At 51.0% G+C, this 14,234-nt stretch overlaps 1 protein-coding gene across 1 annotated transcript in view; it reads right to left on the minus strand.

Annotated features, from left to right (window-relative positions):
- The window catches only part of EGFR (epidermal growth factor receptor), a 48,698-nt gene extending 35,915 nt beyond the window's left edge, over window positions 1–12,783 (minus strand). The window contains exons 1-10 of the mRNA XM_025046817.1: window positions 12,635–12,783; window positions 11,597–11,780; window positions 9,132–9,266; window positions 7,554–7,622; window positions 6,647–6,765; window positions 4,471–4,612; window positions 2,830–2,946; window positions 1,133–1,259; window positions 961–1,034; window positions 98–188 (exon numbers count right to left, since the gene is read on the minus strand). Coding sequence (XP_024902585.1) covers window positions 98–188; window positions 961–1,034; window positions 1,133–1,259; window positions 2,830–2,946; window positions 4,471–4,612; window positions 6,647–6,765; window positions 7,554–7,622; window positions 9,132–9,266; window positions 11,597–11,780; window positions 12,635–12,715 — 1,139 coding nt within the window. The 5' untranslated portion in view covers window positions 12,716–12,783. The remainder of the gene's footprint in view (window positions 1–97; window positions 189–960; window positions 1,035–1,132; window positions 1,260–2,829; window positions 2,947–4,470; window positions 4,613–6,646; window positions 6,766–7,553; window positions 7,623–9,131; window positions 9,267–11,596; window positions 11,781–12,634) is intronic.
- Window positions 12,784–14,234: the final 1,451 nt, after the last annotated feature.

The raw sequence follows: 14,234 nt of genomic DNA on the forward strand, positions 1-14,234 counted from the left end.
GCCCTGGAGCATCTTTGCAAGTCTCGCTTCTCTGAGTCTTATTTCAAGATGAAAATATTAGAGAGGATCCACCGGGCTTTGGCTGGGGCCAACTTACTGTTGCTTTGTTCTGCCACGTATGATTTCCAGGTTCTCGAAAGCATGGAGGTCAGTCCTGTTTTCTGGCCAGGCCTGAATCAGCAAAAACCCTACAAGGCAGAAGGAAGGTTCAGACGCGCACTGCTTAGGAATTTATTTATTTATTTTTTGTCTGAGACAGTCTCATAGGATGCTCAAGGGGCTGTAGCATGGGCAGGAAATGTGAGCACTGGATCTGATGCTTTTCATCGTCAGCGGGCATCCCGCCTCTCTCTGGGGTCCCCACCACCCAGAGCCCCTCCAGCGGGCTGTGCCCCTGTGCCGTGGCCCCGATGGCCTTGCTGGGCTCCATCTCCGATTGCTCTTGGTGACACTGGCCATGTACCGAGCTGTTACGGCTTACAAGCAGGTTGGTCTATTTTTCTTATTTGATTCCTGTCCTCAAAACGATCGTGTTATTTAGGTCACACGATCTCTTTTCGAGGGATGAAGGAAGTGGGGCTCTAAGGGCAATGCTGAGGCCACCAGTGGGGAGCAGGGGCGTGAAGTCTGGTCTACAAGGTGGGGAGCCCTGCTGTTCTCTCCCCATTTCAGCGGCTTCTCTCCTGCCCAGGAAGGCTGCTGGGCCGTCAGGGCGGCCGGCCTGGCCCGGGGCGGGGCGGTAGGGGGTCGAACACATTCACGCAAAGTGGCGAACGACCCAGGTCTTTGCTGAGAGTGTTCCCCCCTCACGTGCAGGGGAAATCCCTTGTTTACAAAACATCAAAGAACTAATTACTCGTCAGTGGTAGACTCTCAGGAGAGATGTTTTTATGGCGAGGGACAGGAGCGTACGTCTCTCTGTAAAAGACCCATTTCCCGCTGCCGCTCGTCCGCACCCACCTGTTATCTCCTTCACGGTTTTCAGAATGTCCAGTTCCTTCGGGTCCAGAGGCGGGGTGTGAGTGAAAGAGTCACTGGAACAAGGAACAGAACGGTTAATGATGGACGATCGCTGCCTGCGGACAAAGCGGATTTTGTGTTTTCTGTGCCAGTGACTCACTCTGCGACTTACCCCTTGAAAGCTACCGGCAGGATGTGGAGGTCCCCACTGATGGAGGTGCAGTTTTTGAAGTGTTTGATATTCGTAGCATTTATGGAAAGTGTGTCTTTAAATTCACCAATTCCTATTCCGTTGCAAACTGTGAAGAGAAGGGAGATGTTGAATTAAGCAGAGCTAGGGTTCCACAGACGCAGGGGAGCAGGAAAGGGAGCCGCGGCCATGAGAACGGTCACCACCATGCCATCATTCATTCATTCAACACACACGGATGGGGGGCCCGCGAGGTGCCAGGAGCCATGGCGGGCTTGGGGTTGCAGCGGTTCCAGGGGACACCACTGCTGTCCTCACGGGACTCGGGTGTCCTCCTCATTCCTTCCAGATTTACTCGCTCTTGACAACTCTCCGTGATGGTGCGAGCACCTGCTGACAGCTGCCTGGCTGGTTCTCGCCGGCGCCCCTGATAAAGCTCGACACCTTTCCACCGCCCTGACCTGAGCGGCAGCTTTGTCTTCTATCTTAAGAAAAAAACAGGTGCTTTTTTTTTTTTTTTAAATTTTATTAAGGGAGTCATATTTTTAAGAAAATGCTGAAAACACAGGAATAAAGAGGAACAAAGGGACCAGCAATTCTACTGCGTACCATTCACATCTTAGGACATTTCTTTCCAGCTAAGCTTCATGGTTATATCACAGCACATATGCAGTTAGCATTTTGTTCCTCCCCCCGCCCCCACTTACTGTGCTGTGAACATTTGTCCTGTCATTAAAACTATTCACAAACACGGTTTTTAATGGCCGTCTGATGTTACAACATAGCGAGTACTGTAATAACTTTTATGAGATAATTTAAACCGCTTTTCTTCTGCGGTGTTTACTTAAGTCAAACGCTTTGATCTGTGTCCTGTTGCTACATAGTCTCAAAGGCCCTTTTCCAGACTCTTGAGCTCGCTTGTTAATTTATATCCACCCCAGAATTTCTGTCACAGATGCCATCTCTATCCCGAACACGGGGCCTGGAGTCTTTGCCACACCCGACACCAGGTCACGCCAGGTCAGGGAAGCTAAAGGATAAAGGGGTTTGGGGTGGGGTGTGAGGGCTGAGAAATGGTTCTTGGTTAATGAAGAGCACGGAGACCAGACATCCAAGCGACACTCACGAGCCTCGACTGGATTCTGGATTGAAAAATGGCTGAAAATGACCGATTGGGACAGGAGGGAAAAATTTAAATGAACCTGAACCCTGGAAAATAGCATGGAGTTGAAAATAGCTAAACTCGGGATGAATGTGGAACTGCCCTTCGTTACTCGGAATGTCCCTGTTTGTAGGGAACGCAGGCTGACGTACTATAATATCTGGAATTATCACATGGTTCAGAAAACACACACACGTGCACAGACACACAGACCCATGTCTACAAGCAAACATGGAAGGAGTGAGAGCAATGTGGCAAAATATTAAAAATTGGTGCATTTATTTGAAGAGCATACGGATGTCCACCGTACAATACTGCACCGTTGTGGGGTGTCCGAACATTTTCAAAACAAAACAGGAAGTAAAGGATAAGCAAGGTTAAGCTGGCCTTGGGGGTACCCTAAGAACAGGGCCCACATCCAGGAAGGAATGCATTTCCGGCCTGAAGGAAGGGTTTGCTCAGATCTCCTCTGAGGGGGCGCTGAGGGGGGCTGGTGGGCGCGGGAGAGGCCTCCTACCTTTGCGACAAGGCCCTTCGCACTTCTTACACTTGCGAACCCCGTCCTCCTCCACCTCGTAGCTGTCAGAGCTGCAGGCGCGGACGCACGAGCCGTGGTCTGTCACCACATAGTTACCTGAGGGGCAACGAAAGAGAGGTGGTGACGGGGGCAGCAGGTGCTCCCAGGTCCCGTGTCCTCCTGTCACAGGGCTGATGGGAAGGGCCCGTGATCCCCCGGTTCGTTTATTTTAAGGACAAAGAATGAAAGGCCGCAGACTGACAAGGAATCGCGTGTGAGAGCTCAGACCACGACGTGGAGACATAAAGATATTTCACGTCGGGCAGAGAACAGGTGTGTGAGAGAGAAAACACCGTGTCTCCTTTTGGGTGGCTCAGTTTTCTCCCGTAGGTTTTGCCTTCAGGACTTATGGTTAAAGCTTGACTCTTTATTAGAAATACGTGAACCCAAACAAACACCCCTCCTCCATCAACGCTGCTGCGGTGGGGTGGCATGTAATTCTTGGGGCTGACGCCTCGCCTGGTGCGGTCCTCCCGGGCCTGGCCATCTGCCCACGCTGGCGGTGGTCGGACCAGCCGGTCTGTGTCCAGCCGGGCACATCGGCCACGGTCTCAGCACCCCTCGCCCTCCAAGTAATTTACTTGTGTTGATATTAACGCAAATATTATATTCTTCAGGAGCTGTACGTCTTCCTGTTTTGACTTCCCCAAGGAGATCCACAAACATATTTACTGGTCATTTGTCATTTTTTTTTTCCTGTGAACTGCCTGCTTTTGTGCTCTTAGGTTCTAAGGGTTTTTCCTGTGGATTTTAAAACTCGACCTATTAAGCCCTCTCTCCCTGATGACATCTGTCATAACCGTGACAAATTTTTCTTTGTCTTAGTTTGTCATTTACCTCACAACGGCCTATTATTCTGCATGTGTGTTATTTTTTTTCCGTACAGAATTAAACGTTTTTCATCTCCACAAATCCAGTAAGGCAGACCTCCCTCGCAGTTGTCCTGAGACATTTTTCTCAATCTAGATGGGTTCTAAACTTTTAAGTAGACAACGCTAAGCTTTGTCTTTTCGGAAAAATTCCGTGTCACCGTTTCCGTCAACACAGTAGCCACCAGCAGATCGCAAACGCAAACGTGCAGCAGCTGCACCCCCCAAAAAAACACCACAAACAATAGACCCCCGTGCGGTGCTCCTAAGGGCGCAGCTTTCACCAGAATCACGACCACGAAGGAGGCAGGTCTGACGTGCGCTCTAATTTATGTCTGTTAAATACCTGCCTGGTACCGGGACCGAACCGTGACACGGCCCAGTGGCCGCGGGGCTGTGCCAGAGAGACGGCTGAATATTCCAGACCAAGACAGCGGGACCTGATCCTGGAGCCTGCACGACAGGCGTGCTTCCCGTCCCGGCCACCACAGCCACACAGACGCTGGCGAGCAGAGCAGCAGCCATCGTCTGTCACCTGGGGCGGCGACCTGCCCCTCATCTGCACTCGGAGGGGCGCCCGGTCACGTGCCGGACGACAGGGCAAACACACCGGCCCAAAGCCTGGCCGACGCAGGGGACTCAAGGCTCCCGGGAGGGGACAATGCAGGAATCGGTGCCTGGAAATCCAGGACTTTTCTCCTCCAGGACTCACGGGGACATTTCTTCACGCAGGTGGCGCCGAAGCTGTATTTGCCCTCCGGGTTGACGTCCATCTCGTACGTGGTGGGGTTGTACAGCATGAGCGGCGGGCAGGTGTCCTTGCACGTGGCTTCGTCCCGGAACTTGTGACAGACCTGTGTAAAAATAATACAAACGGGGACACTCGAAAACGGAGCCACCGTGGGGGGACTGCCTCGGGCGGCTCGTGGCTCAGAGCTTCAGGTGTGAAAACGAGGCACAACCACCTTCGGACTCAGCCTAAAACAACACTGCGCCCCAGAGACGGTTTGCAAAGAACATAAGCAGATATCATGACCGCCGTACTGAAAAGGAAATGCACCGTTTAGAGTTAATGTCACGATGGCACATTGTCTGCACCGACAGCCACGCCCTCCTTCCCTGGGGGTGCCTGGCCCCCTTCCCCCCGTCAGCCCCCTGGCCTTTGTCTCCCAACTGGAACACTGTTTGGCTTCTGCCTGAGCAAGTGCTTCTCAAACAGCGATTCTCATTGATCTCAAACGCTGCCGCCTCTCGTGTTGCGAGGCTTTCTCTATTTTCAGCCTGACACCTGTCACGGGGGGGGGGGACGGGGGTCCAAGAAAAAAAAAGGATTCAAAATCAGTAATGTAAAAGATGTTAGAACTAATACCACAGAAATGCAAAAGATCATGAGACTATTATGAACAATTATACACCAACAAATTGGACAACCTGAAAGAAATGAATAAACTCCTAGAAACATACAACCTACCAAGACCAAATCATGAAGGTAGAGAAAATCTGAACAAATTGCTAAAAAATAAAAACAAACAAACAAACAAACAAAAAAACCTGCCGACAAACAAAAGTCCAGGACCAGAGACTTCACTGATGTATTCTACCAAACATTCAAAGGAGAATTAATATCAATCTTTAACTCTTCTAAGAAATCATAGAGGCAGAAACACTTCTAAATTCATTTTACAAGGACAGATTTACCTTGATACCAAAAACAAGACAAAGTTACCACAAGAAAAGAAAATTACAGGCCAATATCCTGATGATCGTAGATGCAAAAATCCTCAACTAACTATTAGAAAACTGAATTGAAGAGTGTATTAAAAGGATCATACACCATGATCAAGTGAGATTTATTCTAGGGATGCAAAGATAGTTTATTATCTATAAATTTGCAGCAACATTGATGGAACTTGAGGGTATTATGCTAAGTGAAATAAGTCAGACAGAGACAGATAAATACCATATGATCTCACTTATATGTGGAATCTAAAACACAACAAAATAAAAACTCCAAAACCAAGCTCATTGACACAGAAAATAGAGCAGTGATTGCCAGAGGTAGAGGTTGGGGATAGGTGGAAGAAATTGGTAAAGGGGCTCAAAAGGTACGAATTTCCAGTTATAAAATCAATAAGTATGGGCATGTAATGTATACCAAAGTTAAAAATACTGTAGTGCATATTTAAAAGTTGTTAAAAGTACATCTGAAAAGTTATCATCACAAGAAAAAAAATGTAAGGTGACAAATGTTAACCAGACTAATTTTGGTGATCATTCTGCAATATATTTAAATATTAAATTATTATGTTGTACATCTGAAACTAATATAATATTATATGTCAAATATATCACAATTACAAAAAGAATGGAAAACTACATCTCAATATCCTCATGAAGAGCAATCCCCAACCTTTTTAGCACGAGGGACCGGTGCTCCTATGAGAATCTAATGCCTGAGGATCTGAGGCGGAGCTGAGGCGGTGATGCCGGCGCTGGGGAGCGGCTGCACATACAGATGCAGCTTCGTTCGCTGGCCCGCCGCTCACCTCCTGCTGTGCGGCCCGGTTCCTGACAGGCCACAGGCCGGTACCAGTCCACAGCCCGCGGGTTGGGGACCCTGATTTAGGCCACGTACCTGCTAGGTACTCTGTTACCTGCCTTTGTCAGATGAGGAAATCGGGGCACCGAGGGGTCATGGGATTCGCCCCCGGTCGCAAAGTAAGCGGTGAAGGCGAGACAGGAAGAGGCCTTTGTTCCCTGGCAGAGGGCGACGCCCCGCTCTGCTACTGCAGGGGCGTTTCACGCACGGGGAGCCCCACCAAACCGTGGGCCAGAGACGCCCCCCACGTGGCTGGCCTGACCACGGGGCCGGGGCCCCAGGGTCTTACCAGGCAGTCGCTCTCCCGCGGCCCGGTGCAGCCGGCCGCACACTGGCTGTGGCAGCAGTCGCTGGGCGACCTGCCACGGCAGCGCCTGGAGCACTGCTGGGCACACACGATCCTGGTCACTGAAAGGGAAGGGAGGGCACGCGTGAGCCGGCGAGCCCGTGGCGATGGCGAGGCACAGCCCCCCCGGGACCCCGCAGAGCACGTGCGAACGTGATGGAAACGTGACCGAGAGGAGACACTGGTGACCCCGAGGCTTCTTACAGTCCCCCCCATTCGCGCTCTGCCAGCTTAAGCCGAACCGTGACTTTTCTCGGCTGCGCCTCTGTGTTTTCCTATGAGTTTTAACCACTTAGGAAAACCGAGTAGCTCAGCCTAGACTGTTAGACCAGTTAAATATTAGGCGCCAGTTGGAATTGAGTTTTTGGGTAATGCAGAAAGACATGCAAATAACAAAAATGCCTGCCAGGAAGTAGTGTTTGTCAGTGTCACGTTAAGGACAGACAGTCAGCTTCTAAGCTGACGTGTCTTCGGATTCCTCGGCCATCCAAGCTCCTACACTAGGTGGGACTCTTGCAGAAAAACCCTCTTGAAAGAAGTTGCTCGTGCTTCTGCGTGGGTGGTGCCGGCGCAGGTAAGGCAGACGGGGCTTCCGTTCCCAGGAAAATCTGCCAAACACATTGTTCACAGAGGCTGACTGAGACACAGGTGACGTTCACTGATCTGTGACCGGCTGAGGTGCCACAGGTAGCCCACACTGCATCACCCGCTGGTGGGGAGATCTGCAGGACTGTCATTCATGGGGCTGCTAGCGTCTGGCCTCATAATCGAGAATGCTTTTGGACTCTCCAAAGGAAACACCAACACGGCAGCTGCATATGGGGGGACGAGGTGACTGCGCCCCACTTACGTTTCTGGCAATTCTCCTGTCCCGCACCCCAGCAGCTCCCGTTGGGACAGCTTGGGTCGCACTTTGGGCCTAAAATAGACAAGTCGTGGTTAAATTCACATCTTCGCGAAAGGGAACAAATCACGAGAAACAGATGACACCCTCCCCGAGCCCCTGAGCAAAGGAACGTTCTAGAGAAGAGTAGCTTATTCATACTTCTTCTTCTTAGTTTGTTCAGCTGGGCGGTTCGCAAGATGATTGAAAAAACTGCTTCGATTCACATTTCAGCTGTGGGAACTGAGGCAGAGTGATTATGGATCACTGCTCACAGGCTATGACACTGAGATTTAAATGAACTCAGGGCTCCAGATTTCAAATCCACGTAGGCTTGGAGAACTTGCCAGAACCTTCTGCAGTCACGTGAAGTGTCTCTAACCCGGCGGAGTCAGCACGCACGCGCTGCATGCTTGCTACGTCCAGCCGTGAGGGACTGCATGGGTCAGTGGTCCTGGGGAGTTTGGGCCTTGCAGGTAAAAACTCCCAGGCTCTAAGCCAGACAGCACAGAATGCTGCACAGGGGGAAACTGGTCAAAGGGTGTATCGCTTTGCTGATTATCTAAAACCTCAGCTGTTGATGTGTAAGCTGCTGTCTGAAAATGCTCTCAATAGATCAACCAGTTATGTGGTTTTTATAAATCATGATCGACTATAAATTACGGCTACAAAAGTGCTTCATCTCTTGAGCTGCGTTTTGTTTTAATCGGCATTGAGAAATCTGAAGACCAAGGTGTCTGAGCCATAGATAGAGAACAGGCTGATCACCAAATCTGATAAAAAGCCATCAGCCATGCAGAGATCTTTCTCTGTAAAGACACAATAACCTGAAGGAATCGATATGTGTCCCGGGGCCTCCCTTGGTCAGAAGAATGTAGTCTCTGGAAGAATTTAGATTTAAAATGGAACGGTGGTGATATACAGCGGGATCTGAACCAAGACACCCTGTTAATATGACTGACTGTTTTCACGATCGCCCCCGGGGTGAAAGGTTAATGAAACAGGCAATGCATAGAGGGGAAATGAATGTGTGTGTTTATGTGCATGTATAAAAAAGATTGTAGAAAAAGAGAGAGAGAGAGAGAGAGGAAGAGAGAGAGAGAGAGAGAGAGAGGCTGAGACAGAGAGAGAGAGAGAGAGAGGCTGAGACAGAGAGACAAGGTGACGAGAGAAGAAAGAGCAAAAACGATACATAGAAACGTTGCAAGTGACGCGTCTGTACAGAGATGCCATGTTGATTTTACTTTGCCTACACTTCTCCATATTTTTCAAATTTCTATTACAAGCACATGATAGGTCCATAAACGAGAAACTCCTAAAATGAAAACGCGTCTTTCCGTGACAGAGGGGAACATTTGCCAACCGATGAGTTCGGAGTCTGCCTCCGACTCCGTTCTGTCTTAGATAGGTCCTCTGGTGGGGGCACCCTTCGCTGACCGCTTCTTTTTGCTCTAGATCAACGGGACTCCACGTTAGCTCGCTCTCCTCCCCCGTCACCCCCAGCTCGGCAGCTGGAGGCAGCGGGAACGTTGACGCCACACTTACAGCTGCTCATCTGGTTCTGAAAGTCCAGCGACATGTTGCTCAGGAAAGTGCTGTCCACGATGTCCCGCCACTGGATGGTCTCCACATTGCAGAGGAGGGGGTTGTTGTTGAATCGCACGGCGCCTTGCAGGATTTCTGCGTGAGAGAGGAACCCCAGTCAGCACGCCCGCGGCCTCCTCCAAGCTCTCGCGAAGCGGGCCTGTCTTTCTTTACACGCTGCGTTTGGCTAAAAACTCGCCAGCGTGCACACGCCGCTCCCCACGGGGCCTCCGCGGGGGCAGACGAGAAATGAGTGGAGGATGGTGCCGTGGGGGAGGCTGCATTTCCCCTGAACTGGACCTTTGAGAAACGAATGATTAGGATGTAGAAACGTGGGCAGGAAGGAAGGCGATGCTGCTATCGGTGGGCAGTGTGTTTGGTGGGCAGTGCGTTCCCGGGGAGGCGGACCCGCCTGCCCTGGAATGACCCTATGACGTCACTGTCTGGAGGGGCAAATGGGACGGGAAGGTGACGGCGACCACCAGCATCGCAGGCTGGTGACGCCCGGAGAAGGCGGTGACGCCGTGAGGCGCCTTTCGTTGGAGAAAGAGGTTGAGGGTGGAGAATCTGTACGTAGGTGGAGAGACGGGGCGGACGCCAGGAATGCAAAGGACGTAAAAGACCGGACGATTGTTTCAAAGGAAGAAGCGACAGGACACGAAAAATCACGGGCGAGAAGAAAATGTCAAGCCAGAGCCAGGGAGTGTCGGTCAACGACAGGAAATGCGACGTGTGCGGAATGACTCATATGCACAAAATACTGCAGCAAGGACTGTGGGGTCTGCAAAGATGGATTAGAGCCGTCGGCTTCTAAAAGCCGACAGGCAATGGGGCGACAGCCAGGACGCACAGCTCCCGCCCGCAGCTGGCCTCGGCGTAGGCAGGGCCGGCACTGTGCGGATTGATTTACACGCCCTTTCTGAGTGAATCCTCTCAATGGTCCTACGAGTCTGTAATTTAAAGACAGATACATGAATAGTGCCCAGCACCCCACGGGCAGGGAATGGATGTGCCACATGCACAAAGCACCCGCATGGAAAGGCTGTTGCTGGCAGGGGAAGGACGACCTGTCCTGGAGTGCCGATGGGAGCAGATTGGGGCGCTGGCAAGGTCTCTGAGCTGCGGGGAAAGAGGACCTGTCCTGGAGTGCCGATGGGAGCAGATTGGGGGGCGGGTGGGGAGACATGGAGTGAGGGCTCTGTGGGCTTTGGGCAGACAGAAGGCGGGCAGAGGCCCCGAACCGGGACGGTGGGCGGTTTCTCCAATGGATGGACGAGAATGAAGGATCCATGGGAGGCAGGCTGGGAAGGGCCAAGCTGTGGCGCTGTGGACGTAAAGTCAGAGATGACGGCAGGACAATCACGTGAAAGAATCCACTCGGAGGGAGCCAGAGTTAAGCAGACGAGGCTCTGATGAGAGGTCAGAGCTGGAGACGCAGAGGGACGTTGAGGCCACCGGGACAAGCAGTGCGAGGTGGAAAGTGGGCGAGGGCCTCGCAGAGCACGGCCTTCGGCACCTGGAGGAGGGTTCGGGGCCTGGCAGCCTAGAGGGGCAACGGGTAACGCAGAGACGGCCACCCTCCTATTTTCATTTTCCACGTTTCACGACCGCTCCCTCCGTGACCGGCACTGGGTTAATAGTGAATAACAGCATTTAATTAATATTGACTAATTCACATTAAAGAATCGTTTATTCATTCGAATCAGTATGAGCCCCATGCCGGCGACAGAAGCAGGTCCTCAGCGCTTGATCCGCAGCAGTTCTGAACTGCACAGCGCACGGGGAGGGAGGGCGAGGGATGGAGGCAGAGACTTGGTGGCCGTGCCCGGCCATTTTTTAACTAGTTTGGGACCTTAGGAGAGTTACGTCACCGCCAGTTCTTTATTCGTAAACTGGCAGTGTCACATCTGTGTCAGAGGAAGGCCATGGCATCAAGTGATTGATTTAGCATGCCTGGTACCGCAGCCGCCACACGGCAAGGGCACAACCATTGTTATCTTTAATTAAAAAAAAAAAATCAACCTCCTATCAACCCACCCTTTCCTTTCACGTGACCCTCATAAGCGTCCTAGTCGCAAGAATTCAGACTTCTCCTGTGATGCCTTCACCCCCCATCCCGCCTGAAACGCGGCCCTCCGCGTCACAATGTCACTCGGAACACGGGCTCGAACCGCGGCTGGTGTTTAACGTACGTCCCTAACACGTGGACACGGGGGAACCGGCACGTGGCTTCACCCTTCCCTCCCATCCCTCTGCCCACCTCCTTCTTAGAAGCTTCCACCTGCCGGAGCTCGCGCACGGCCGGCACGCAACGCGTCTCTGTTTGACGAATAAGTGTCCCCTGAGTGGAATTAAGGACAGCGAGGGGCTCCCCGAGTCCCGACCGGGTCCCTCTCGGCACCCGGCGCCCCCGCGCCCGCTCTCACCCTGCAGGTTTCTCATGGGGAGCTCCCGCAGCCCCGTTTTGTTTGCCCCGTAGTTGGACAGGACCGACAAGGCGTGCGTGTTTTCGAAGAGCACGTTCCCTCTGATGATCTGCAGGTTTTCCAGCGGGATCGTCTCCGCCACGTTGAGGGCGATGAGGACGTAGCCGGCCACCTCCTGGATGGTCTGAGGAGGTAAGATGTCAACGTGTTATATCTCGCTTGAGGAACTCAAGAAGGCGAGGTCTGAAGCGGGTCCAGAGGGCCCGGGACACCTGACCGAAGCCCGCGTGGGCCATGCGTGGGAAGCACGTGGATGACCACGGCTGCGGGACGGAAGGAGCCAGGATTCACGGGGAGCCCTGCGCGGTGCCTCTGGAGCCCGCCGGCTGTGACGAAGGGCAACGTGCCCCAGTCAGGAATGCTGCGGCTCTCGTTTTACTGGGTGTTCAGTGCACTCACATCAAAATGGAAATGTCTCAGTAACTTAGTTTGTATCTGTCTTGCCTGCTTTCTCATTGAAAACAAAACAAAACAAGACAAAACCCTGGAAGAAGGCCAATGAAATCTCAAGTTCAACCACCACCACATTCTGAGGCCTTCAGAGCGGCTCTCAGCGTCTCGGCCTAGTGCGAAATGTTCGGGAATTTTGTAAACTGGTTGTTAAACTCTTGGTAGCTGGAGATCAACCGTGGTGGGAATATTTACACCGGGAAAATGGGCCAATGCTACAAAGCAGGGTTTTTAAAAGAATTAAGAGCCGGTATGGCAGGGTGCCACAGCCAAAGCAATGGTTAAAAAGTTCATATCGGTGTCTACGAGGGTAGAATGCCGGCCTCGCCTTCTCTTTGATATTCTTGTATAACCTGACGCTGCCTGGGAAAGAAGCCTTCTCATAAAACCGGCCTCTGCAGTTCCCCAGGACTTGTAAGTGCCGAAGCAGAAGCAAACGCACGTCCCGGTGAATTCTGCCAAGGCCTTCACCTGCTTAGACAAACGTCTATTGTATTTGGGTAATAAGATCAAATTCGCCGAACTGACCTTTAAGAAGGAAAGGTCGTAATTCCTTTGCATATAGGTAATTTCCAGGTTCCCAAGGACCACCTCACAGTTGTTCAGCATCCTCTGCAGGCTCAGGAAGTGGTCCTCAAATGAGCCCAGCTGAGTGAGCTTGTTATTTGTGCCTTGGCAAACTGGGGGAAAAAGAGAGAGATCGCGTGAAATGCCAAGTAGCAAAACTAAAATAAAACAACACTCACAAACTTTGACTAACTTTGGGTGCTTCTGTGACTTACAATGCTAATTCTGGTCAAAGGTTACTCCAGGCAAATGTGTCAAAAAAGAAACAAAAGAAACAAAAAACGTTTGTTTATAAGGGGCACAGTTTATAACAAGGGAGAGCAGATCTCTGCAGTGTGTGGACTTGTATCAAACTGGTAAAAATTCAAGGGGAAATGAATGAAATTATATGAAAATCTTTAAGACAAAATAGTCCGCCGGAGCTTTAGGAGGCAAAAAACACGTCATGAAGCACATAATATAATGACAATGTTGAGTTAATAACTATATGATGAACTATTTACTTTGCAGAAAGAGAGCGAGCCACATTATGTGTGTCCACAGAATAGTTACAAACAAAACATACACTAGGAAACATTTTCCGACCACGACATTGTACGGCCCAAAGTCAATGATGAAGAGTGTAAATTAAAACCCCACTGGCTGGAGATTAAAAATATTCTTTCTTCTTAACTAATGTCTCAAAGAATAAGCCAAAGGTCTAATTATATAAGATTTAGGAAATGATGAAATGAAAACGGACATTTAGAAATACACCCAGCTACGGAGACACCAACATTGTCCCTCTGTTTGTCAGGTAGGACACAGACTCGCATCCTCTGCCAGCACACGACCTTGGCACCCTGAACTCCGTAACATTTTAAGGCATCCAACTTAATACAAGAAAACATTTTCAATTCAGGGACAGTTTAGGCTCTGGAATACCCTTGGTGGTCTGTAGCTAAAGGCAAAGAAGAAGACTATAATAAAGTCATATTTACAAACCTAGCTCTTTGAAAGACATGTTTGGGCAAGCATGACAAAAAAAGAGATTTGGCGCTTTTGAAGCAGGCAGCTTGTTAAGGAACGATACTTCGAACCGAAATTATCATAAGAGTGAAGAAATATGGCCTCTGGCTCCGGAGGTGAGATGCAGAACGGGCCAGGTTCTTCCCGGTCTGCAGAGGCCCGACTGCGATCAGGAACGCAGGTGGCTGAGCACAAAGACAAGGCCAAAGGCAACATGCCGGTTCTTCCTTCAGGAACTCTTCCTAAATTTACATGCCGTTGGGTAGGCTCCTTTGTTCTCGCCTCATGGGAACTGCTCGGACGAGCACCGTCTGACGGTCTGTCTGCCCCTGCGTTTTGGTCCCACGACAGAGGACGCATGTTCAGACAGCACATAGCCGACCCGAAGCATTCACGCTGCCATCACGCGAAGTGATCTTCACTGCCCCTTTCATTCTGCGGGGATCCCCCTCGTCTCCCCTTTCAAACCCTCACGTGGGAACTATGAGGGTCGACAAGACAGCGCCCCTGTCTGCCATCTCCAGGGGTGGAACAATCTTATAACTCTTCCAAC

This window comes from Pteropus alecto, unplaced genomic scaffold (genome assembly GCF_000325575.1).
Source record: "Pteropus alecto unplaced genomic scaffold, ASM32557v1 scaffold21, whole genome shotgun sequence".
NCBI lineage: Eukaryota > Metazoa > Chordata > Mammalia > Chiroptera > Pteropodidae > Pteropus > Pteropus alecto.